The sequence below is a fragment of the Oncorhynchus mykiss genome, chromosome 4, assembly GCF_057628025.1.
Source record: "Oncorhynchus mykiss isolate SJ-2025 chromosome 4, ASM5762802v1, whole genome shotgun sequence".
Classification (NCBI taxonomy): Eukaryota; Metazoa; Chordata; class Actinopteri; order Salmoniformes; family Salmonidae; genus Oncorhynchus; species Oncorhynchus mykiss.
Window position 1 is genome coordinate 7,247,078 of NC_143025.1, and position 26,275 is coordinate 7,273,352.

The 26,275-nt window shown below is 40.9% G+C and overlaps 1 protein-coding gene across 1 annotated transcript; it reads left to right on the forward strand.

Moving 5' to 3' along the window:
- The first annotated feature begins 265 nt into the window (after nucleotides 1-265).
- LOC110521189 (vesicular glutamate transporter 2.1) lies at nucleotides 266-26,275 on the forward strand. Its single transcript, XM_021598629.3, has 11 exons — nucleotides 266-985; nucleotides 2,804-3,059; nucleotides 3,708-3,826; nucleotides 6,948-7,062; nucleotides 17,870-18,044; nucleotides 18,400-18,542; nucleotides 18,636-18,785; nucleotides 19,718-19,850; nucleotides 22,395-22,505; nucleotides 23,425-23,552; nucleotides 23,816-26,275. The coding sequence occupies exons 1-11, from the start codon at nucleotides 888-890 to the stop codon at nucleotides 24,140-24,142; spliced, it is 1,755 nt and encodes a 584-aa protein (XP_021454304.1). The 5' UTR covers nucleotides 266-887; the 3' UTR covers nucleotides 24,143-26,275.

A 26,275-nucleotide genomic window follows, 5' to 3' on the forward strand; every position in this document is an offset into this window, starting at 1 on the left:
TCCTGGAGTCTTTGACAATTTTCAGGGCCTTCCTCAAACACCGCCTGGTATAGAGTTCCTGGATGGCAGGAAGCTTGGCCCCGGTGATGTACTGGGTCGTACGCACTACCATATGTAGTGCCTTGCGGTCGGAGGTCGAGCAGTTGCCATACCAGGCAGTGATGCAACCAGTGCAACAATTATCATGTTTTAGTCACGAAGTGTGTACACTGAATGTAAATCAACCTTGCCAATATGAACACACCCCGGGTAAAGAGAGAAGAGTGTGCGCATGTGTTGTGTATCGCGCGCCACGGAGCGGAGCTGTCGACAGGTACACGACACAGCTGACTGGGCGCGCGCAGCCGTTCGCTCTCCGTGGTGCTGAACGTTCTCCTAACCGCTACCTGCCTCACTGTAGGTCGTCACGAAAGATAAGGGAGAGTGGAGCTTCTTCCACTGGAAAATAGCCATACAATTTTGACTTTTCCGCATAATCATTGACGTTGTTTCTGTCATAATCTTATCATATCGTGGACACATTTCAAACGTTATCAAGAGGGTGATTTTTATGTTTTTTATTTTAGCAATTGACTGGGATCTGTAGCCTACAAGATGGCACTGAATGGATGTACATTGCATAAGGCAAAGGAAGATTTATCAGACTGTTTTGTGACTGTGAACCCATACCATATCAGATTGGTCGCCTAATTCTGCAATATAATCGGGTTTTTTCTCAGCTCATTCAATACACCTGGCATTGGATGTCTAAACCTCGATTTTCTTCCGAGAAAGAGGTGTATAATTCGGATTCACATTTTACCGAATATGTTTAGCAATATTCCATATTTGAATTATTTATCGTAATATAAAAGAAATCGAGCAGAAATCAAGAAGAATTTGGAATCATGGAATCCGATCCCGAACCCGTTAAGCATCGGGCTTTCCCGCCCAGTAAAGAAGGGCTGAAGAAATTGGCTGGAAAGACCTTCGGCCATCTGTACAGGTAAAATAAGTAGCTCGAACCCTTCCCCCTTCTCTCTGTCTGCTTTTCACCTCCGATTACGGTAAAAAATAAATAAAAAAAATAAAAAGCGTAAATAGGGAATTTAAATGTTAAATGTATATCCATCCATATGTAATGCAGGTGTGAATTGCTTCCTGTCCCATCCAGGCAATGAGAAGAAAAAATCTCACTAACACCCAAACCCCATGAGAAATAAAATCTCACTTGCACCAAAACCCCATGAGAAAATAAATCTCACTTGCAAATTGGTTGCTGTGATTCTGGACTAAATTCAAAAGAGAAAAAAAACACACATATTTTTAGATTAATTATCAACAAGACAGGAAGTGGAAATGCACAATAATATCAGAGTGGTCGAATATTTAAGGATCAGTTATTTCCCGGGAGAGTGAGGGTTGTGTTTTAAATAATTAATGCATCAGAACGCGTCGTGACACAAGGGGTCGGGGATATCTGTTACATTATATATTCATCAGTATTAACCAAGATCGATCTGTTAAATATCAACTTTCTTTGTGGTCGTGTAAAATGCGACACTGCATTGGAAAATCAATGAATGGATTTTTAAAGGAAAATACTCTATATATATAGGCTACCATGGTGATCACATTTCTTGTTTTTTCTAAATTCAAGTTTTTGATCGAATAATTTTAAAATGATAGAAGAACACGATCCTTCTAAATTGTCAGGATTGAAACACGTGACTTTCCAAAAGCATTATTTAAGCTAATTAATTTCGTTTTTCGTGACTGAAAATAATGTGGTTTTCACTATAAAGATTGATGATTGATTGAAACAAAAAATTGTAATTCACATATTCAATGGTAAGAGCTAATAAAAATGTTTTACATTGCGTTTTATTAGCAATCTATTTTTGAAACAGATATTTTTTTTTCTTACATGGTTTATTCATTATAGTGTTTCTATTCCCTGTGGTTGGAGGTGTTAACCATTCCACTGAATAGTAATGTCGTGATACATCACACAATACAATGTTGGCAGAAGACTCTTGGTTTTCCTATGCAATCTTATCTTATCACATCTATCGAATTTAGTAGCCCATCATTTGTTATCATACATCTTACATTTTAATCTAATAAAATGCAAAACTCGATCTTAATACATTTAATTGGTTATCTTATTGAGCTCTCAGTATACCGGAACTTACATGTAGCATACATGTAAGTTCCGTGCTGTCTGTGTACTGCTGCAATGCGGTACGAAGGTCCTTTTATTGCATTAATTTAGCCAAGCTGTCGTTTTTTAGAACAGGTGGAATTTAAACATGGCACGATAAAATGTCATAGTTTTACAAATAACATCAGCACTTTAACTCTTGATTTGCCCTTTCAGAATAAAATTACTACACATTTCCGTGCAATTTTAAATTATGTTTCAATATTTGAAGAACGAGTAAAAAATATATATTTAAAAAAAAAATAATAATAATAATAATAAAATAGACAAACAGATGGTGATTCAGTCTAATTTAGAGAATAAACACTTTTTTCACACCAATCCGAATGATCTTCAAAAATTTCCTTCAAAACATTCAAAATAAGTGGATATATCATTATTCTTTACCTTATAATACAACGAAATGTCTCCACTTTCTCGCCGTAGCCATCTATCTGGTGTTAATTAGCTTAGCCTTAAAGGCCTATTCAATTTAAAAGCCAATGTGTTTGCCATATAACTTTTAAATAAGCCTGATAATTACAAGAATAGCCAAATATATTTTTTAAAGGATATACAGGATGTTATTAATAGTCCTACGGGTTCCTGTTTGGTCAAAAGGGTGGTGGAGAAACGTCAGAAGACAGGTGAGGTGATCGAGTTAACGGAGGACGGTCGGCCCTCGGAGCAGCAGGAGAAGAAACCGCCTTTATGTGACTGCACGTGCTTCGGCCTCCCGCGCCGTTACATCATCGCCATCATGAGCGGCCTCGGATTCTGCATCTCCTTCGGAATCCGGTGTAACCTGGGCGTGGCTATCGTGGGCATGGTCAATAACAGTACCATACACAAGGACGGCAAGATCATCATCACAGAGGTGCCTATCATATTTTTTTAACGTCCCAAATGACACCCTATTCCATACACAGTGAACTGGTTTTACCAGAACCCTAGGGGCCCTCAAATGGAGCACTACTCCCTATGGGACTTGGTCTAAAGCAGTGCACTATATAGGCAGTGAATTGGTTGCCAATAGGAATGGGAACGATATGACCCAGTCCCCGCCCCCTCTTCTTCTGCATCTGAGATAGCAAAGGCACGATTTCAATTGAATGAGTCATCCAACAAAACAGACACCATAGCCCACATAAACCCTGCAGTCATCACGACTTTTATCATAGGAATAAAGTCTGCAAACTTAAATTAGCGAATTAATAGAGTTGGAATTCCAACTTTGATCCTTTTCCCCGTCCCTTTATGTTGGCCCAAGCAACATTTCTTGTTGGAATGCCCCTTTAAGAATCCAAAGCCTGTATAACAGTATTAATCTATACCGTTCACACAATTTTACTTGATAATGTTTATGAAAAAATAGAGAACAATCAGGACATTGTTATGCACATTTTGGGTCGGCAGGGTAGCCTAGTGGTTAGAGCGTTGGGCTAGTAACTGTTGCAAGTTCAAATCCCCGAGCTGACAATAACTCATCTGGTGTTTCTGTGTGTTATTGTTTGGTTTTGGGAAGAAAGCGAAGTTTAACTGGGATCCAGAGACGGTGGGGATGATCCACGGTTCATTCTTCTGGGGTTACATCGTCACACAAATACCCGGAGGGTGGATATGCTCACGACTAGCAGCAAACAGGTAAATGTCATCAGAAAAACATATTAAATAGTATAACATGTATCTATACTGAAGTTTCTTTTGGGAAAAAATCAATTAGGCCTAATACAGTTAATATATTATATTATATTCCGTTCTGTTCTATTCTATATACGTTCTGTTCTATTCTATATACGTTCTGTTCTATTCTATATACGTTCTGTTCTATTCTATATACGTTCTGTTCTATTCTATATACGTTCTGTTCTATTCTATATACGTTCTGTTCTATTCTATATACGCTCTGTTCTATTCTATATACGCTCTGTTCTATTCTATATACGTTCTGTTCTATTCTATATACGTTCTGTTCTATTCTATATACGTTCTGTTCTATTCTATATACGTTCTGTTCTATTCTATATACGTTCTGTTCTATTCTATATACGTTCTGTTCTATTCTATATACGTTCTGTTCTATTCTATATACGCTCTGTTCTATTCTATATACGTTCTGTTCTATTCTATATACGTTCTGTTCTATTCTATATACGCTCTGTTCTATTCTATATACGTTCTGTTCTATTCTAGAATACGTTCTGTTATATTCTATATATGTTCTGTTCTATTCTATATACCTTCTGTTCTATTCTATATACGTTCTGTTCTATTCTATATACGTTCTGTTCTATTCTATATACGTTCTGTTCTATTCTATATACGTTCTGTTCTATTCTAGAATACGTTCTGTTCTATTCTATATACGTTCTGTTCTATTCTATATACGTTCTGTTCTATTCTATATACGTTCTGTTCTATTCTAGAATACGTTCTGTTCTATTCTATATACGTTCTGTTCTATTCTATATACGTTCTGTTCTATTCTATATACGTTCTGTTCTATTCTATATACGTTCTGTTCTATTCTATATACGCTCTGTTCTATTCTATATACGTTCTGTTCTATTCTATATACGCTCTGTTCTATTCTATATACGTTCTGTTCTATTCTAGAATACGTTCTGTTATATTCTATATATGTTCTGTTCTATTCTATATACCTTCTGTTCTATTCTAGAATACGTTCTGTTATATTCTATATACGTTATGTTCTATTCTATATACGTTCTGTTCTATTATATATACGTTCTGTTCTATTCTATACACGTTCTGTTATATTCTATATACGTTCTGTTCTATTCTATATACGTTCTGTTCTATTCTATATACGTTCTGTTCTATTCTATACACGTTCTGTTATATTCTATATACGTTCTGTTCTATTATATATACGTTCTGTTCTATTCTATACACGTTCTGTTATATTCTATATACGTTCTGTTCTATTCTATACACGTTCTGTTCTATTCTATATACCTTCTGTTCTATTCTATATACGTTCTGTTATATTCTATATACGTTCTGTTCTATTCTATATACATTATGTTCTATTCTAGAATACGTTCTGTTATATTCTATATACGTTCTGTTCTATTCTATATACCTTCTGTTCTATTCTATATACGTTCTGTTCTATTCTATATACGTTCTGTTCTATTCTATATACGTTCTGTTATATTCTATACACGTTCTGTTCTATTCTATACACGTTCTGTTCTATTCTATATACGCTCTGTTCTATTCTATATACGTTCTGTTCTATTCTATATACATTATGTTCTATTCTAGAATACGTTCTGTTATATTCTATATACGTTCTGTTCTATTCTATACACGTTCTGTTCTATTCTATATACATTATGTTCTATTCTAGAATACGTTCTGTTATATTCTATATACGTTCTGTTCTATTCTATATACATTATGTTCTATTCTAGAATACGTTCTGTTATATTCTATATACGTTCTGTTCTATTCTATATACCTTCTGTTCTATTCTATATACGTTCTGTTCTATTCTATATACGTTCTGTTCTATTCTATATACGTTCTGTTATATTCTATACACGTTCTGTTATATTCTATATACGTTCTGTTCTATTCTATACACGTTCTGTTCTATTCTATATACCTTCTGTTCTATTCTATATACGTTCTGTTCTATTATATATACGTTCTGTTCTATTCTATATACGTTCTATTATATTCTATATGTTTTCTGTTCTATTCTAACTGCGGTGAAACTTCACCACAGTTTTGTTCTGTTCTGTTCTAGTACTTTTTCCGTTGACATCTACCTGTGAGATGTATAACCAGAGTAACACCGTTTCAGTTTAAAGCAGACACTTGTTAAAGCCAAATGTGTGTCAGACGGGTGGATTTAGCTGGTATCACGGAGGAGGACTCTGACCTCGCGTCAGATATTGGGAATTCTATTACCGGCTGCGAGGCGTGCCTCCTCGTGCCTCCTCGTGATAATGAGCTCCCGCGGGACTACCGTGTCGAATCTTCTTTTTTTTTTACTCGGTGGGAGGCATGGCAACGGGCAGTAGTAATGCCAGACATGTTATGTGCGCTCAATTGTTCACAGTTAGGACGAGATAAAAAAAATGAACAAATAGGCCTATCATTTTTATTTCCCAATTGTTGCTTTAAAATAAAATGTTCACATTTCATTAGAAAATATTATTGGCTATATACACAACCATGCAAAATAATGTCTGTGGAAATAGGCGATATTCTGTTCTATAAATCGCCCTGGATAAGAGCGTCTGCTAAATGACTAAAATATACATGCATTTTATTATATTCCTATCCACATTGAGACAGGATTGAGATGATAAATATTCTACTGGTTTAGTGTAATTCAGCAGGGACCGTCTCTAGTCTGTCCCATCTGAGCACCTTCTGCTGTGACAGACTGTCCTCACCTTGTCATTTCACCCCCAAAACGAAGCTTCAGCTGTTTTGTTTTGTTCTTTCTTTTCTCATATCTTGATTATTTTATGTTTTAAATGTCCAGCATGATAGTTAGAACACATAGAGAGAAAATATTATTATTTTAGCTGTACATGAAATATGATAATAACGAAACCATTTTGTTGAGACATAATTCCATGTCGGTCCATGTACAGTATTTTATGTCCACTTTTGTTTACAGCACAGTATTCATTCAATTGATAGGCTAGGGCCAGCTAGTGTATGGGATTGGGATTGGCTGATTTACAAATAGTATTTTCCGTTGTTTTCTCTTTGTTCGCAGAGTGTTTGGGCTGGCCATCTTCCTCACGTCCACCCTCAACATGCTCATCCCCTCCGCTGCCCGCGTGGACTATCGCTGCGTCATCTGTGTCCGTATACTACAAGGTCTGGTGGAGGTAAGACTGTGGGCTGCTGCCTGCTGATTGGTTGGTTTGGTCCTATATCACACACGTTTGTTTAACCTTCCGTTGAGGTCAGAAGGTCACTTCTTTCCCGAGGGAGACCGTGTCATTAATTATGCATATCAGCATTGAAAATAAACCAATAGGTAGTGTACACATCAATAACACGAGAAAGGTCCACAAGACACATCTCTGCTGCTAACAAAGCTGCCTTTTCTGCTTCCTGTTGTGCATCAGTATTACGGGGAGTGTTTATTTCTAGACTTTTGATGTTCATTCAAGATCATCACAGAGGTCACATGATTGGTTTACCATATCACTAAAGCATTAGCGTAAGTGGAAGCATTATATCCGTGTACACAGTTACACAGATCATGCCATTTGAAAATATGCACACTTTAAAAAATGCAGCATAATTCTATCTGTGCACCTTCATTCAATGTACTGTATGCTGTTTTTGGGAGGAAGCTCTTAGACTCTGTCATACCTGACCCTGAGCTTTAGAGCAAACAAGAAACATACCTGGGAAATGTGGGGGGAGAGATGTAGGGTTGTTCACATATAAAGACATATAACAGAAGAGAGGAAACTCATGTGATGCCATCATCAAATCAAATCAAATCACACCAAATAGAGAAGGAAAAGGAGGATGTAGCAGTGGTGAAGTACCACTATCAGACTGAAGAACCACTATCAGACTGACCACTATCAGACTGAAGGACCACTATCAGACTGAAGGACCACTATCAGACTGAAGGACCACTATCAGACTGAAGAACCACTGTCAGACTGAAGGACCACTATCAGACTGAAGGACCACTATCAGACTGAAGGACCACTATCAGACTGAAGGACCACTATCAGACTGAAGGACCACTGTCAGACTGAAGGACCACTATCAGACTGAAGGACCACTATCAGACTGAAGGACCACTATCAGACTGAAGGACTACTATCAGACTGAAGGACCACTATCAGACTGAAGGACCACTATCAGACTGAAGAACCACTATCAGACTGAAGAACCACTATCAGACTGAAGGACCACTATCAGACTGAAGGACCACTATCAGACTGAAGGACCACTATCAGACTGACCACTATCAGACTGAAGGACCACTATCAGACTAAAGGACCACTATCAGACTGAAGGACCACTATCAGACTGAAGGACCACTATCAGACTGAAGGACCGCTATCAGACTGACCACTATCAGACTGAAGGAACACTATCAGACTGACCACTATCAGACTGAAGGACCACTATCAGACTGAAGGACCACTATCAGACTGAAGGACCACTATCAGACTGAAGGACCACTATCAGACTGAAGGACCGCTATCAGACTGACCACTATCAGACTGAAGGAACACTATCAGACTGACCACTATCAGACTGAAGGACCACTATCAGACTGAAGGACCACTATCAGACTGACCACTATCAGACTGAAAGACCACTATCACACTGAAGGACCACTATCAGACTGAAGGACCACTATCAGACTGAAAGACCACTATCAGACTGAAGGACCACTATCAGACTGAAGGACCACTATCAGACTGAAGGACCACTATCAGACTGAAGGACCACTATCAGACTGACCACTATCAGACTGAAGGACCACTATCAGACTGAAGGACCACTATCAGACTGACCACTATCAGACTGAAGGACCACTATCAGACTGAAGGACCACTATCAGACTGAAGGACCACTATCAGACTGAAGGACCACTATCAGACTGACCACTATCAGACTGAAGGACCACTATCAGACTGACCACTATCAGACTGAAGGACCACTATCAGACTGAAGAACCACTATCAGACTGACCACTATCAGACTGAAGGACCACTATCAGACTGAAGGACCACTATCAGACTGAAGGACCACTATCAGACTGAAGGACCACTATCAGACTGAAGGACCGCTATCAGACTGACCACTATCAGACTGACCACTATCAGACTGACCACTATCAGACTGAAGGACCACTATCAGACTGAAGGACCACTATCAGACTGACCACTATCAGACTGAAAGACCACTATCAGACTGAAGGACCACTATCAGACTGAAGGACCACTATCAGACTGACCACTATCAGACTGAAACACCACTATCAGACTGAAGGACCACTATCAGACTGAAGGACCACTATCAGACTGACCACTATCAGACTGAAGGACCCCTATCAGACTGAAGGACCACTATCAGACTGACCACTATCAGACTGAAACACCACTATCAGACTGAAGGACCACTATCAGACTGACCACTATCAGACTGAAGAACCACTATCAGACTGAAGGACCACTATCAGACTGAAGGACCACTATCAGACTGACCACTATCAGACTGAAGGACCACTATCAGACTGAAGGACCACTATCAGACTGAAGGACCGCTATCAGACTGACCACTATCAGACTGAAAGACCACTATCAGACTGACCACTATCAGACTGAAGGACCACTATCAGACTGAAGGACCACTATCAGACTGACCACTATCAGACTGAAAGACCACTATCAGACTGAAGGACCACTATCAGACTGAAGGACCACAATCAGACTGACCACTATCAGACTGAAGGACCACTATCAGACTGAAGGACCACTATCAGACTGAAGGACCACTATCAGACTGACCACTATCAGACTGAAGGACCACTATCAGACTGAATGACCACTATCAGACTGAAGGACCACTATCAGACTGACCACTATCAGACTGAAGGACCACTATCAGACTGACCACTATCAGACTGACCACTATCAGACTGAAGGACCACTATCAGACTGAAGGACCACTATCAGACTGAAGGACCACTATCAGACTGACCACTATCAGACTGAAGGATCACTATCAGACTGACCACTATCAGACTGAAGGACCACTATCATACTGACCACTATCAGACTGAAGGACCACTATCAGACTGAAGGACCACTATCAGACTGACCACTATCAGACTGAAAGACCACTATCAGACTGAAGGACCACTATCAGACTGAAGGACCACTATCAGACTGACCACTATCAGACTGAAGGACCACTATCAGACTGAAGGACCACTATCAGACTGAAGGACCACTATCAGACTGAAGGACCCCTATCAGACTGAAGGACCACTATCAGACTGACCACTATCAGACTGAAACACCACTATCAGACTGAAGGACCACTATCAGACTGACCACTATCAGACTGAAGAACCACTATCAGACTGAAGGACCACTATCAGACTGAAGGACCACTATCAGACTGACCACTATCAGACTGAAGGACCACTATCAGACTGAAGGACCACTATCAGACTGAAGGACCGCTATCAGACTGACCACTATCAGACTGAAGGACCACTATCAGACTGACCACTATCAGACTGAAGGACCACTATCAGACTGAAGGACCACTATCAGACTGACCACTATCAGACTGAAAGACCACTATCAGACTGAAGGACCACTATCAGACTGAAGGACCACAATCAGACTGACCACTATCAGACTGAAGGACCACTATCATACTGACCACTATCAGACTGAAGGACCACTATCAGACTGAAGGACCACTATCAGACTGACCACTATCAGACTGAAGGACCACTATCAGACTGAATGACCACTATCAGACTGAAGGACCACTATCAGACTGACCACTATCAGACTGAAGGACCACTATCAGACTGACCACTATCAGACTGACCACTATCAGACTGAAGGACCACTATCAGACTGAAGGACCACTGTCAGACTGAAGGACCACTATCAGACTGAAGGACCACTATCAGACTGAAGGACCACTATCAGACTGACCACTATCAGACTGAAGGACCACTATCAGACTGAAGAACCACTATCAGACTGACCACTATCAGACTGAAGGACCACTATCAGACTGAAGGACCACTATCAGACTGAAGGACCACTATCAGACTGAAGGACCACTATCAGACTGACCACTATAAGACTGAAGGACCACTATCAGACTGACCACTATCAGACTGAAGGACCACTATCAGACTGAAGGACCACTATCAGACTGAAGAACCACTATCAGACTGAAGGACCACTATCAGACTGAAGGACCACTATCAGACTGACCACTATCAGACTGAAGGACCACTATCAGACTGACCACTATCAGATTGAAGGACCACTATCAGACTGAAGGACCACTATCAGACTGACCACTATCAGACTGAAAGACCACTATCAGACTGAAGGACCACTATCAGACTGAAGGACCACTATCAGACTGACCACTATCAGACTGAAGGACCACTATCATACTGACCACTATCAGATTGAAGGACCACTATCAGACTGAAGGACCACTATCAGACTGACCACTATCAGACTGAAAGACCACTATCAGACTGAAGGACCACTATCAGACTGAAGGACCACTATCAGACTGACCACTATCAGACTGAAGGACCACTATCATACTGACCACTATCAGACTGAAGGACCACTATCAGACTGAAGGACCACTATCAGACTGACCACTATCAGACTGAAAGACCACTATCAGACTGAAGGACCACTATCAGACTGAAGGACCACTATCAGACTGACCCCTATCAGACTGAAGGACCACTATCAGACTGACCACTATCAGACTGAAACACCACTATCAGACTGAAGGACCACTATCAGACTGACCACTATCAGACTGAAGAACCACTATCAGACTGAAGGACCACTATCAGACTGAAGGACCACTATCAGACTGACCACTATCAGACTGAAGGACCACTATCAGACTGAAGGACCACTATCAGACTGAAGGACCGCTATCAGACTGACCACTATCAGACTGAAGGACCACTATCAGACTGACCACTATCAGACTGAAGGACCACTATCAGACTGAAGGACCACTATCAGACTGACCACTATCAGACTGAAAGACCACTATCAGACTGAAGGACCACTATCAGACTGAAGGACCACAATCAGACTGACCACTATCAGACTGAAGGACCACTATCAGACTGAAGGACCACTATCAGACTGAAGCACCACTATCAGACTGACCACTATCAGACTGAAGGACCACTATCAGACTGAATGACCACTATCAGACTGAAGGACCACTATCAGACTGACCACTATCAGACTGAAGGACCACTATCAGACTGACCACTATCAGACTGACCACTATCAGACTGAAGGACCACTATCAGACTGAAGGACCACTGTCAGACTGAAGGACCACTATCAGACTGAAGGACCACTATCAGACTGAAGGACCACTATCAGACTGACCACTATCAGACTGAAGGACCACTATCAGACTGAAGGACCACTATCAGACTGACCACTATCAGACTGAAGGACCACTATCAGACTGAAGGACCACTATCAGACTGAAGGACCACTATCAGACTGAAGGACCACTATCAGACTGACCACTATAAGACTGAAGGACCACTATCAGACTGACCACTATCAGACTGAAGGACCACTATCAGACTGAAGGACCACTATCAGACTGAAGAACCACTATCAGACTGAAGGACCACTATCAGACTGAAGGACCACTATCAGACTGACCACTATCAGACTGAAGGACCACTATCAGACTGAAGGACCACTATCAGACTGAAGTACCACTATCAGACTGAAGGACCGCTATCAGACTGACCACTATCAGACTGAAGGACCACTATCAGACTGACCACTATCAGATTGAAGGACCACTATCAGACTGAAGGACCACTATCAGACTGACCACTATCAGACTGAAAGACCACTATCAGACTGAAGGACCACTATCAGACTGAAGGACCACTATCAGACTGACCAATATCAGACTGAAGGACCACTATCAGACTGAAGGACCACTATCAGACTGACCACTATCAGACTGAAGGACCACTATCAGACTGAAGGACCACTATCAGACTGAAGGACCACTATCAGACTGACCACTATCAGACTGAAGGACCACTATCAGACTGAAGGACCACTATCAGACTGAAGGACCACTATCAGACTGACCACTATCAGACTGAAGAACCACTATCAGACTGAAGGACCACTATCAGACTGAAGGACCACTATCAGACTGACCACTATCAGACTGAAGGACCACTATCAGACTGAAGGACCACTATCAGACTGAAGGACCACTATCAGACTGAAGGACCGCTATCAGACTGACCACTATCAGACTAACCACTATCAGACTGAAGGACCACTATCAGACTGACCACTATCAGACTGAAGGACCACTATCAGACTGAAGGACCACTATCAGACTGAAGGACCACTATCAGACTGACCACTATCAGACTGAAGGACCACTATCAGACTGAAGGACCACTATCAGACTGAAGGACCACTATCAGACTGAAGGACCACTATCAGACTGAAGGACCACTATCAGACTGAAGGACCACTATCAGACTGACCACTATCAGATTGAAGGACCACTATCAGACTGACCACTATCAGACTGACCACTATCAGACTGAAGGACCACTATCAGACTGAAGGACCACTATCAGACTGAAAGACCACTATCAGACTGAAGGACCACTATCAGACTGAAGGACCACTATCAGACTGAAGGACCACTATCAGACTGAAGGACCACTATCAGACTGAAGAACCACTATCAGACTGACCACTATCAGACTGAAGGACCACTATCAGACTGACCACTATCAGACTGAAGGACCACTATCGGACTGACCACTATCAGACTGAAGGACCACTATCAGACTGAAGGACCACTATCAGACTGAAGAACCACTATCAGACTGAAGGACCACTATCAGACTGAAGGACCACTATCAGACTGACCACTATCAGACTGAAGGACCACTATCAGACTGAAGGACCACTATCAGACTGAAGGACCACTATCAGACTGAAGGACCGCTATCAGACTGACCACTATCAGACTAACCACTATCAGACTGAAGGACCACTATCAGACTGAAGGACCACTATCAGACTGAAGGACCACTATCAGACTGAAGGACCACTATCAGACTGACCACTATCAGACTGAAGGACCACTATCAGACTGAAGGACCACTATCAGACTGAAGGACCACTATCAGACTGACCACTATCAGACTGAAGAACCACTATCAGACTGAAGGACCACTATCAGACTGAAGGACCACTATCAGACTGACCACTATCAGACTGAAGGACCACTATCAGACTGACCACTATCAGACTGACCACTATCAGACTGAAGGACCACTATCAGACTGACCACTATCAGACTGACCACTATCAGACTGAAGGACCACTATCAGACTGACCACTATCAGACTGAAGGACCACTATCAGATTGACCACTATCAGACTGACCACTATCAGACTGAAGGACCACTATCAGACTGAAGGACCACTATCAGACTGAAGGACCACTATCAGACTGAAGGACCACTATCAGACTGAAGAACATCCTTCCTTTATTATTTTTGTTCATTTTTTTATCTTCCTGTCCTATCAATGGAAGCCTCCTTCCCTCCATCCCTCCATCCCTCCATCACTCCATCTTTCCATCCACCCAGCTCGCCATCCCTCCATCTACCCATCCCTCCATCTCTCCATCCAGGTATCCATCCCTCCATCTATCCATGCCCCCATCTCTCCATCTATCCATCCCTCCATCCCTCATCTCTCTATCCCTCCATCTCTCTATCCTTCCATCCCTCCATCTCTCTATCCCTCCATCCTTCCATCCCTCCATCTCTCTATCCCTCCATCCCTCCATCTCTCCATCCCTCCAGCCCTCATCCCTCCATCCCTCCATCCCTCCATCCCTCCATTCCTCAATGGAGAAACAGAAGCAGTCTGTGTCTGTGCTCCGTCCTCCCTTGTGCATCGACTTCTTACTGCAAATTAAACATTAGCATTTCAGGGTGACTCCCAGAGCAGGCCCAAGCAATTTGTGTCTATCAATAGTTGATTGTGTGCCACTTAGTGAGTAATTGAAAATTTATGGGAGCAATTCTCTTTTTGTGTTGAAGTAGGATCGTTAGCTTGAAACTGCCCTGGCTGCCTCAGCCTCAGTCTCAAATGGTACTCTATTCCATATAGAGTCTGAAATGGCACTCTATTCCATATAGAGTCTGAAATGGCACTCTATTCCACATATAGTCTCAAATGGTACTCTATTCCATATAGAGTCTCAAATGGCACTCTATTCCACATAGAGTCTCAAAAGGTACTCTATTCCATATAGTCTCAAATGGTACTCTATTCCATATAGAGTCTCAAATGGTACTCTATTCCATATATAGTCTCAAATGGTACTCTATTCCATATAGAGTCTCAAATGGTGCTCTATTCCATATATAGTCTCAAATGGTACTCTATTCCATATAGTCTCAAATGGTACTCTATTCCATATATAGTCTCAAATGGTGCTCTATTCCATATAGAGTCTCAAATGGTGCTCTATTCCATATATAGTCTCAAATGGTACTCTATTCCATATAGTCTCAAATGGTACTCTATTCCATATATAGTCTCAAATGGTGCTCTATTCCATATATAGTCTCAAATGGTACTCTATTCCATATATAGTCTCAAATGGTACTCTATTCCATATAGTCTCAAATGGTACTCTATTCCATATATAGTCTCAAATGGCACTTTGTTCCATATGTAGTCTCAGATGGTACTCTATTCCATATATAGTCTCAAATGGTACTCTATTCCATATAGAGTCTCAAATGGTACTCTATTCCATATACAGTCTCAAATGGCGACTTTTCCATATAGTCTCAAATGGTACTCTATTCCATATATAGTCTCAAATTGTACTCTATTCCATATATAGTCTCAAATGGCGACTTTTCCATATAGTCTCAAATGGTACTCTATTCCATATATAGTCTCAAATGGCGACTTTTCCATATAGTCTCAAATGGTGCTCTATTCCATATATAGTCTCAAATGGTACTCTATTCCATATATAGTCTCAAATGGTACTCTATTCCATATATAGTCTCAAATGGTACTCTATTCCATATATAGTCTCAAATGGTACTCTATTCCATATGTAGTCTTAAATGGCGGCCTATTCCATATATATATTGTTCCCTAAGCAGTGCACTACTTTGACCAGGGTCGAATAGGCTGCCATTTAACACAGCCGCAGTCCCACCTCAACCCATTTATCCAGAGTAGGAATGTTCAGCTCAGATGTGTTGTGTCAGTTTGTTTTAAGATAAGACATGATAATCTTCCTTGTATTTGACTAATGAGAAAAACTGTCCGCTCAGTTGTCAGTGCCGTTTATCAAACACTGACTTATCCCAATCGGATTTATTACTGAATATTTGTTTGATGATATTAAATCCTATTTGGTTAAGTCATTTGGAAATTATCCTCGTCGGCAAAATAACACAGACACTGGAACGAGGAACTCTGCCTAGAAGGCCAACATCCCGGAGTCGCCTCTTCACCGTTGACATTGAGACTGGTGTTTTGCGGGTACTATATAATGAAGCTGCCAGTTGAGGACTTGTGAGGCGTCTGTTTCTCAAACTAGGCACGCTAATGTACTTGTCCTCTTGCTCAGTTGTGCACCAGGGCCTCCCACTCCTTTTCTATTCTGGTTAGAGTCAGGTTGCGCTGTTCTGTGAAGGGAGTAGTGCAAAGCGTTGTACCAGATCTTCATTTTCTTGACAATTTCTTGCATGGAATAGCCTTCAGTTTCTCAGAACAAGAATAGACTGACAAGTTTCAGAAGGCCATTTTGAGTTTACAGGCCATTTTGAGCCTGTAATCGAACCCACAAATGCTGATGCTCCAGATACTCAACTAGCCTAAAGGACAGTTTTGTTGTTTCTTTAATCAGAACAACAGTTTTCAGCTGTGCTAACATAAATGCAAAAAGGTTTTCTAATGATCAATTAGTCTTTTAAAATGATAAACTTGGATTAGCTAACACAATTGGAACACAGGAGTGATGGCTGCTGATAATGGGCCTCTGTACGCCTATGTAGATATTCCATTTAAAAAATCCTCTGTTTACAGCTACAATAGTAATTTACAACATTAACAATGTCAACACTGTATTTCTGATCAATTTGATGTTATTTCAATGGACAATTTTTTTTGCTTTTCTTTCAAAAACAAGGACATTTCTAAGTGACCCCAAACTTTTGAACGGTAATGTATGTATAATATAATATATCATATACTCTGTGTTCCTCCGTAGGGAGTGACCTACCCTGCCTGTCATACCACACTATAATGTATATATGTATAATATAATATATCATATACTCTGTGTTCCTCCGTAGGGAGTGACCTACCCTGCCTGTCATACCACACTATAATGTATATATGTATAATATAATATATCCTATACTCTGTGTTCCTCCGTAGGGAGTGACCTACCCTGCCTGTCATACCACACTATAATGTATATATGTATAATATAATATATCCTATACTCTGTGTTCCTCCGTAGGGAGTGACCTACCCTGCCTGTCATACCACACTATAATGTATATATGTATAATATAATATATCATATACTCTGTGTTCCTCCATAGGGAGTGACCTACCCTGCCTGTCATACCACACTATAATGTATATATGTATAATATAATATATCCTATACTCTGTGTTCCTCCGTAGGGAGTGACCTACCCTGCCTGTCATACCACACTATAATGTATATATGTATAATATAATATATCATATACTCTGTGTTCCTCCATAGGGAGTGACCTACCCTGCCTGTCATACCACACTATAATGTATATATGTATAATATAATATACTCTGTGTTCCTCCGTAGGGAGTGACCTATCCTGCCTGTCATGGCATCTGGAGTAAGTGGGCCCCACCACTGGAAAGGAGCCGTCTGGCCACCACCTCATTCTGTGGATCTTATGCTGGTGCTGTGATAGCCATGCCTCTGGCTGGGATCTTGGTCCAGTACTCTGGCTGGTCCTCTGTCTTCTATCTGTACGGTAGGTTCATCACCTGGAAAACAGTGGCACTTGTTACTGAGTGGACTATCCTGGCTAAATCACCGTCCATAGTTATTCTTAGAGTAGCTACATATGTCCTAGGGGGATCCTTTTTGAGACAAGATTGTCTATTTGACTTTATTTGTGTCTATTGACTAAACAATCAGGAATTAACCAGAAATATCCATATACCTCATATTTTATGAATCAGATTTACAGTAATATAACTCTCTCTATAACTCTCTCTCTCTCTCTCTCTCTCTCTCTCTCTCTCTCTCTCTCTCTCTCTCTCTCTCTCTCTCTCTCTCTCTCTCTCTCTCTGTCTCTCTGTCTCTGTCTCGGTCTCTCGCTCTAGGCTGCTTTGGGATGTTCTGGTACATGTTTTGGATCCTGGTGTCCTATGAGAGCCCAGAGGTTCACCCCACCATCACCGCCGAGGAGAGACGTTACATCGAGGAGAGCATCGGAGAGGGTCAAGAACTATTCGGTCCTGCTAGCGTGAGTTCTCCTCCTTCTCCTCCTTCTCCTCCTCTTCTCCACGTATCCAACTAACTGACACGTGTTCTGCTATACACAACTATGGCTCTGCAGAAATACAAGACTCCATGGAGGAAGTTCTTCACCTCAATGCCCGTCTATGCTATCATCGTGGCCAACTTCTGCAGGAGCTGGACTTTCTACCTGCTCCTCATCAGCCAGCCGGCCTACTTCGAGGAGGTGTTCGGCTTCGAGATCAGCAAGGTAAAAAGGATGAGCCGTTCACTCACAATGCCAGCCAGGTGTGAATAGTTGGCTTGATTTGTGTAAGACGTAACCGGGGCAGACAAAACTCATCAGACATTCTAATAAAAAAATATATCCGTTGTGTCATATGTACATCACTTGTACGGGGCATATCAATTGCTTTACTGAGTACCAGTGTTGGATTTCATTTCCGTTTCGTAACGTTGAGGGTAAAATGTCCTCTAGACACCAAACACAGACACATCCTGGTCCGTGTCCTAAATGGTATCCTATTGGCCCGGCTACATTTAACCAGGGCTCTGATCAAAAGTAGTGCACTACGTAGTAAATAGCGTTTCATTTTGGGACGCAAGCGATATAACTCAGGCTGGTCTGACAAGTGTAATAATTCAGATGCTGGGTGGATCTCTGGCTCTCTTGTGGATCAGGGTGTGAATTATAGCCTCTGTGTGATATTTGGAGTCAGTGGTGGTTAAAGGGGAGTAGGAAGACGTGTTCTGGGACAATCACTGTTTTGATTTAAGAGGTGTAGCTTGAAAGATGATATCTCTCTTTTCTACTCCCTCTGCACCCTGCACCATTACTGTTATCATGATACGTCATGACAACATGATACTTGAAAGATCGCAACACAGAACAACATACAAGGAGAATTTGCACACATGTTTGGAAACAGACTTCTGAAATGAACTTTGACACATAATAAATATGTATCTGGATAGACCATTTCATGGGTTGTCAGTTTTGGCATTGACTGCCATGTTGATGTTAATTGCAGTCAACTTGAAAGTTTAAATGTTTATGGTTCACTCTATGTGTTGTCAGGTGTTAATGCTGTAGGCACCTCCACACTTAGGACCATCATAAAGCCCTTTAATGTTACTGTTATTGTTTATATTAATTGTTGATGTTGATGTTTGCGTTGTCAGGTGGGCATGGTGTCGGCCCTGCCTCACTTGGTGATGACCATCATCGTACCCATCGGAGGACAGCTGGCTGACTGGCTACGCACCAGAAACATCCTGTCTACTACCACCGTCAGGAAGATCATGAACTGTGGAGGTGAGGGCTACATAAGGACTTCATAAGGGCTACATAGAGATTTCATAAGGGCTACAGAGAAAACTGTGTAACACATTCATAATCTATACAGATCATCCTGTCAACTTCCATCGTCATGGTCTGGAAGATCATGAACTGCTGAGATAAAGATTAGCTACATAAGGACTTTATAACACATGCATAACCTATACATAACACATTCCTAACCTGTTCATATCACATTGTAGACTGTAGGTCACCAAGGATAATAACTAGACTGTAGGTCACCAAGGATAATAACTAGACTGTAGATAATAAAGTATAATAACTAGACGGTAGGTCACCAAGGATAATAACTAGACTGTAGGTCACCAAGGATAATAACTAGACTGTAGATAATAAAGGGTAATAACTAGACTGTAGATAATAAAGTATAATAACTAGATGGTAGGTCACCAAGGATAATAACTAGACTGTAGGTCACCAAGGATAATAACTAGAATGTAGGTCACTAAGGATAATAACTAGAATGTAGGTCACTAAGGATAATAACTAGACTGTAGGTCACCAAGGATAATAACTAGAATGTAGGTCACCAAGGATAATAACTAGAATGTAGGTCACCAAGGATAATAACTAGACTGTAGGTCACCAAGGATAATAACTAGACTGTAGGTCACCAAGGATAATAACTAGACTGTAGATAATAAAGTATAATAACTAGATGGTAGGTCACCAAGGATAATAACTAGACTGTAGGTCACCAAGGATAATAACTAGAATGTAGGTCACTAAGGATAATAACTAGACTGTAGGTCACCAAGGATAATAATTAGAATGTAGGTCACCAAGGATAATAACTAGAATGTAGGTCACCAAGGATAATAACTAGACTGTAGGTCACCAAGGATAATAACTAGACTTTATGCCACCAAGGATAATAACTAGACTGTAGGTCACCAAGGATAATAACTAGACTGTAGATAATAAAGTATAATAACTAGACGGTAGGTCACCAAGGATAATAACTAGACTGTAGATAATAAAGGGTAATAACTAGACTGTAGATAATAAAGTATAATAACTAGATGGTAGGTCGCCAAGGATAATAACTAGACTGTAGGTCACCAAGGATAATAACTAGACTGTAGGTCACCAAGGATAATAACTAGACTGTAGGTCACCAAGGATAATAACTAGAATGTAGGTCACCAAGGATAATAACTAGACTGTAGGTCACCAAGGATAATAACTAGACTGTAGGTCACCAAGGATAATAACTAGACTGTAGGTCACCAAGGATAATAACTAGAATGTAGGTCACCAAGGATAATAACTAGACTGTAGATAATAAAGTATAATAACTAGACTGTAGGTCACCAAGGATAATAACTAGACTGTAGATAATAAAGGATAATAAGTAGACTGTAGGTCACCTGGGATAATAACTAGACTGTAGGTCACCAAGGATAATAACTAGGCTGTAGGTCACCAAGATGCATACTAACTGTAATAGGGTTTTCCTTTACTCTTGCTTGCACTGAGTTGGCAGATAGTGACTTGTTTTTAAGAGGATTTTTCACTTGCAAAGGTTGTGATATGAGGTTGTTTTACTACACCTATTGTAGTTAAATGCACTGATTGCAAGTCACTTTGGATAAAAGAGTATCTGCTAAATGATTACAATGTGTTGTTGTTGCCTGGTGTGTAGGGTTTGGAATGGAGGCCACTCTGCTCCTCGTGGTTGGTTTCTCTCACACCAAGGGTGTGGCCATCTCTTTCCTGGTCATGGTGCTAAATGATCACAATGTGTTGTTGTTGCCTGGTGTGTAGGGTTTGGAATGGAGGCCACTCTGCTCCTCGTGGTTGGTTTCTCTCACACCAAGGGTGTGGCCATCTCTTTCCTGGTCATGGTGCTAAATGATTACAATGTGTTGTTGTTGCCTGGTGTGTAGGGTTTGGAATGGAGGCCACTCTGCTCCTCGTGGTTGGTTTCTCTCACACCAAGGGTGTGGCCATCTCTTTCCTGGTCATGGTGCTAAATGATCACAATGTGTTGTTGTTGCCTGGTGTGTAGGGTTTGGAATGGAGGCCACTCTGCTCCTCGTGGTTGGTTTCTCTCACACCAAGGGTGTGGCCATCTCTTTCCTGGTCATGGTGCTAAATGATTACAATGTGTTGTTGTTGCCTGGTGTGTAGGGTTTGGAATGGAGGCCACTCTGCTCCTCGTGGTTGGTTTCTCTCACACCAAGGGTGTGGCCATCTCTTTCCTGGTCATGGTGCTAAATGATCACAATGTGTTGTTGTTGCCTGGTGTGTAGGGTTTGGAATGGAGGCCACTCTGCTCCTCGTGGTTGGTTTCTCTCACACCAAGGGTGTGGCCATCTCTTTCCTGGTCATGGTGCTAAATGATCACAATGTGTTGTTGTTGCCTGGTGTGTAGGGTTTGGAATGGAGGCCACTCTGCTCCTCGTGGTTGGTTTCTCTCACACCAAGGGTGTGGCCATCTCTTTCCTGGTCATGGTGCTAAATGATTACAATGTGTTGTTGTTGCCTGGTGTGTAGGGTTTGGAATGGAGGCCACTCTGCTCCTCGTGGTTGGTTTCTCTCACACCAAGGGTGTGGCCATCTCTTTCCTGGTCATGGCTGTGGGCTTCAGTGGCTTCGCTATATCAGGTGAGTAGTCGAACATCTTAAAGTTTTTGTAAACAATTAAATTAGTTGAACACTCTCTTTTAGGCCCGGGATTTAATTATGTTCCGAGCTTTTAAGGCTAATATTTCGGCGTTCACTGTACTAAATAAACAAAAGCCGACTTAAACAATTGCCTAATCAGTGTTATTCTGTGAGTTGAGCGGACAAGAATTTGCATTAATGTGGTTAGTTTGTTTACTCAACAAACTCTGCTCGAAGTGAGCTAAATTTGAACAAGCTTGTTGAGTAGAATTACAAATTCATGTTTGCTCCAAACAACTCACTTCATTATTCTATTTCCCTGCATGGTCTATTGCAGGTTCATTTTCATAATTGCTTGTTTCAGTAAATAGCTTTTCCAGTTTATATGATTTAGGTAGTCGCAATAGTCAATCTTCCCTACTCCAGCAGTCATTCTCAATGCAGGTTGCGGATTATTAAAAGTTTATATTGTTGGAATTACACAAGACTTTGCAAGCCAGCATAATGTTTCTTGCCGGTATGATATGGCCTCTAAACCAGGAGTTTCAGACCACTGTGTTAGGGTGTAACTGAACCCTCAAATAAAGGTCTTCTGATATACTGTACGATGATGTTGTGTCATAAACATTTTAAATGTAAAGATAACAATGTTACATATTCACTTGGACGCTCGCTTGGTGAACACTACAGGACTGAAAGGCCCTGAATACAACAACCATGTCTCTGTCACTTAACAAACACATTCAACGTGTAGTAACTACAATTTGCTCTAAAGGCACACTGGGAAATATGCAAATAAGGTCGAATATATTATCTGGTTGAATTGTGTGTTGACTCAACCTAAAATTCAGATTTTAAATCACACATATACTGACTGTTGATCTTCTTGACCATTTTCATAAAACAATGTATTTTGTAGGTTTCAATGTGAACCACCTGGATATCGCCCCTCGCTATGCCAGTATCCTGATGGGTATATCTAACGGTGTGGGAACTCTGTCAGGGATGGTGTGCCCACTCATCGTGGGAGCCATGACCAAAAACAAGGTACACATTCTGTTTCAGGAAGCTAGGTTTTTTTTGGGGGGGGGTATGTGGTTAAAGGTTAAATGTTCTACTAGTTCCAACTGATTAACTACAATATACCACTATAATTGTTATGGTTTACCATATATAGACAAAGTATGTTCCTTCACGTCAACAAAAGGTTCATGTTCACGTTTATTTATCTTGTTATGCAACACTTTTGAAATCTCACTCACCAGAGCTCCCATTTCCTGTGTTCACTTGGCATCACTTCCTGTCTCTAGACTCGAGAGGAGTGGCAATGGGTGTTCCTCATCGCTGCTCTGGTTCACTACGGGGGAGTCATCTTCTACGGGATCTTTGCGTCGGGCGAGAAGCAGCCGTGGGCCGACCCGGAGCTGACCAGCGACGAGAAGTGTGGCTTCATCGACGAGGACGAGCTGGCAGAGGAGACGGGTGACATCACACAGGGCTACAGTGGTGGCATGGCGGCAGTAGGAGCAGGGAAGAGTTACGGGGCCACGACAACTGGGCTCAATGGGGGCTGGGTGGCACCAGACAGCTGGGAGAATGTAGAGGAGGAACCAGCTGGGCAGACCTGGGCAGATTGAGACTACTCATAGAACAGGGCCGTGTGTATCGAGTGTATCAGCGCAGAAGTGCAGATTTTGGATCGTGTTTTGCCTTTTATATCATAATAAATAATATTAGGTGGCTGATCCTAGATCAGCTATCCTACTCTGAGATGCTTGATACATATGGCCCCAGATATAATCATGTTATGGCAGCGGTGGGGGTGTTCTAGCCTGGTTTCTGATCTGTTTGTGCTGTCTTGCCAACGCCTACAATGACCATAGACCACTGCTACAATGGCCACGGCACAAACAGATCTGGGACCAGGGTAGTTCACCGACTAAAAGAGAGAGAGAGAGAGAGAGAGAGAGAGAGAGAGAGAGAGAGAGAGAGAGAGAGAGAGAGAGAGAGAAATGCCATTGTGGTTTGCACAAATTAGCATAAAAAAATTAGATACTGTATGTAAAATATTTACGTATATTGAGAAAGAAAATGTAAAATAATAAAATCACGCGTTGGTTCCCACACAAGCAGGTTAAAATATCAGTGTAAAATATATTTCCAGTTCTATAATCCCCATGTCGCACATCTAGAGCCTTCGATCCTAGCCGTTTAAGGGCAACGGTAGGCCTAGTTATTATACCTTCAAGGCTCCCTAACCTCATAAAAAATGTACTTGAAACAACAAACGAGCCAGATATTGTGAACGTCATAGGTCTGTAAAACCCTTGTCTGAAATATCACTTTCTGATTGCACTGATACTGTAAGTATAAAAAATATAAAAAAAAACGTAGATATTATTATATTTCTTATCAATGGCGTCTTATGTACTTTATATATAAATATATACTGTTTCTGTGAGACTATTGTGGATTTGGGTCGTCGATCTGTGTGACAAATTGATGTAAAAAAGGCCATATTTTTCACGGACATAATCTTTTCAGGGAGTAGTATGATCCGCTTACAAAACAAAGTCTTGTTCTTGAGCAAGGCCTAAACAACTAAGGAATAGACTTAAACTAGTGTGTGTGTGTGTGTGTGTGCGTGTGTGCGTGCGTGCGTGGTGCGTGCGTGTGTAAAACTCAGTGTAATATTTATATGTGCGTTGTTGCATGAATTTGCTCAAATAGATGTTTCTGATACAGCTTTTTCATAGCCACTGATAGTCCTCATCCATTTCACTGCTATATTTTGAAATAATATGTCTGTCTAGTACCAGTGATAACATGGACTTTTATGTTCATGTGTTCATATATATGTTCATATATGGTATTCATGAGAGATTTAAAAATATATATATACATATAATGATTGCACTATAAGCACAGAATTACACTAGAATGAACATTGGCACCCTGGCATCATGACAACAGGGTGGCCATCTTTGACTGCTATTGTATTTCTACGTGTGAAGGAGAACTTTTCTCTCAAGGGCATCATTGATTGAGCAACTGTGTTTGATGTGCATTGCAATAATTCCCCCATGTAACGGTTGCTACTATCCATCCAGTTTCTGTTCCATAAACTAGTGTGACACTGGCTTGCTGTATCAAACTAGTTATTTTTTTTTTGTGGGGGAGTTGTCATAAAGATTAAAAGAGAATATAAAGTGTATGTTTATATGAAATAAATCGCTGCTGTTCTTAGGGAGAAAAAAACAATTACAAATTACAACACTGCTTTATAATACAGAGAACAATTATGACATTTTTTGCCAGACGAGAAGATCTGAAAATCGAGAACAATTGAATGTTCGTGTTGATCTAGATGTGTCTTCATTTCTTTCGTTGCCAAACCTACAGTAGTGGTCCATTTTTAATGTATATGGTATTTGTGTAATAACCCACTGAATTATCATGAATGTTCATTGGCTTGAATGAATCTTCATCGATGGGATGTCCTTTCTTTTCCTTATTGTTTGCTAAAAAAAAAAAGTAATAATAATGAATTCTCTGCAAGGGTGTTTAAAAAATATATACAAATACTGAAAAAGTACTGGCAAATGTTGCTATATTTGGGCTTTGAGTCCGACGTTTATGTATAAATTATAAATGTGTTTGTATGGCTTCTAATAATATGGTGTTTATTGGAGAGGTTTGCTGATGTCAAAAAAAGTGTTATATATATATAGAAATGCTGAAATCATTTTATAAAGAAATAACTACCTAAA

What these genes read in the sequence shown, in the direction of transcription:
- LOC110521189 (XM_021598629.3), top strand. Translation starts at nt 888, where the DNA reads ATGGAATCCGATCCCGAACCCGTTAAGCATCGGGCTTTCCCGCCCAGT. An exon ending in TCACGACTAGCAGCAAACAG is followed by an intron (nt 3,827 to 6,947) that starts GTAAATGTCATC and finishes CTTTGTTCGCAG; the next exon opens with AGTGTTTGGGCTGGCCATCT. An exon ending in TACTACAAGGTCTGGTGGAG is followed by an intron (nt 7,063 to 17,869) that starts GTAAGACTGTGG and finishes GTTCCTCCGTAG; the next exon opens with GGAGTGACCTATCCTGCCTG.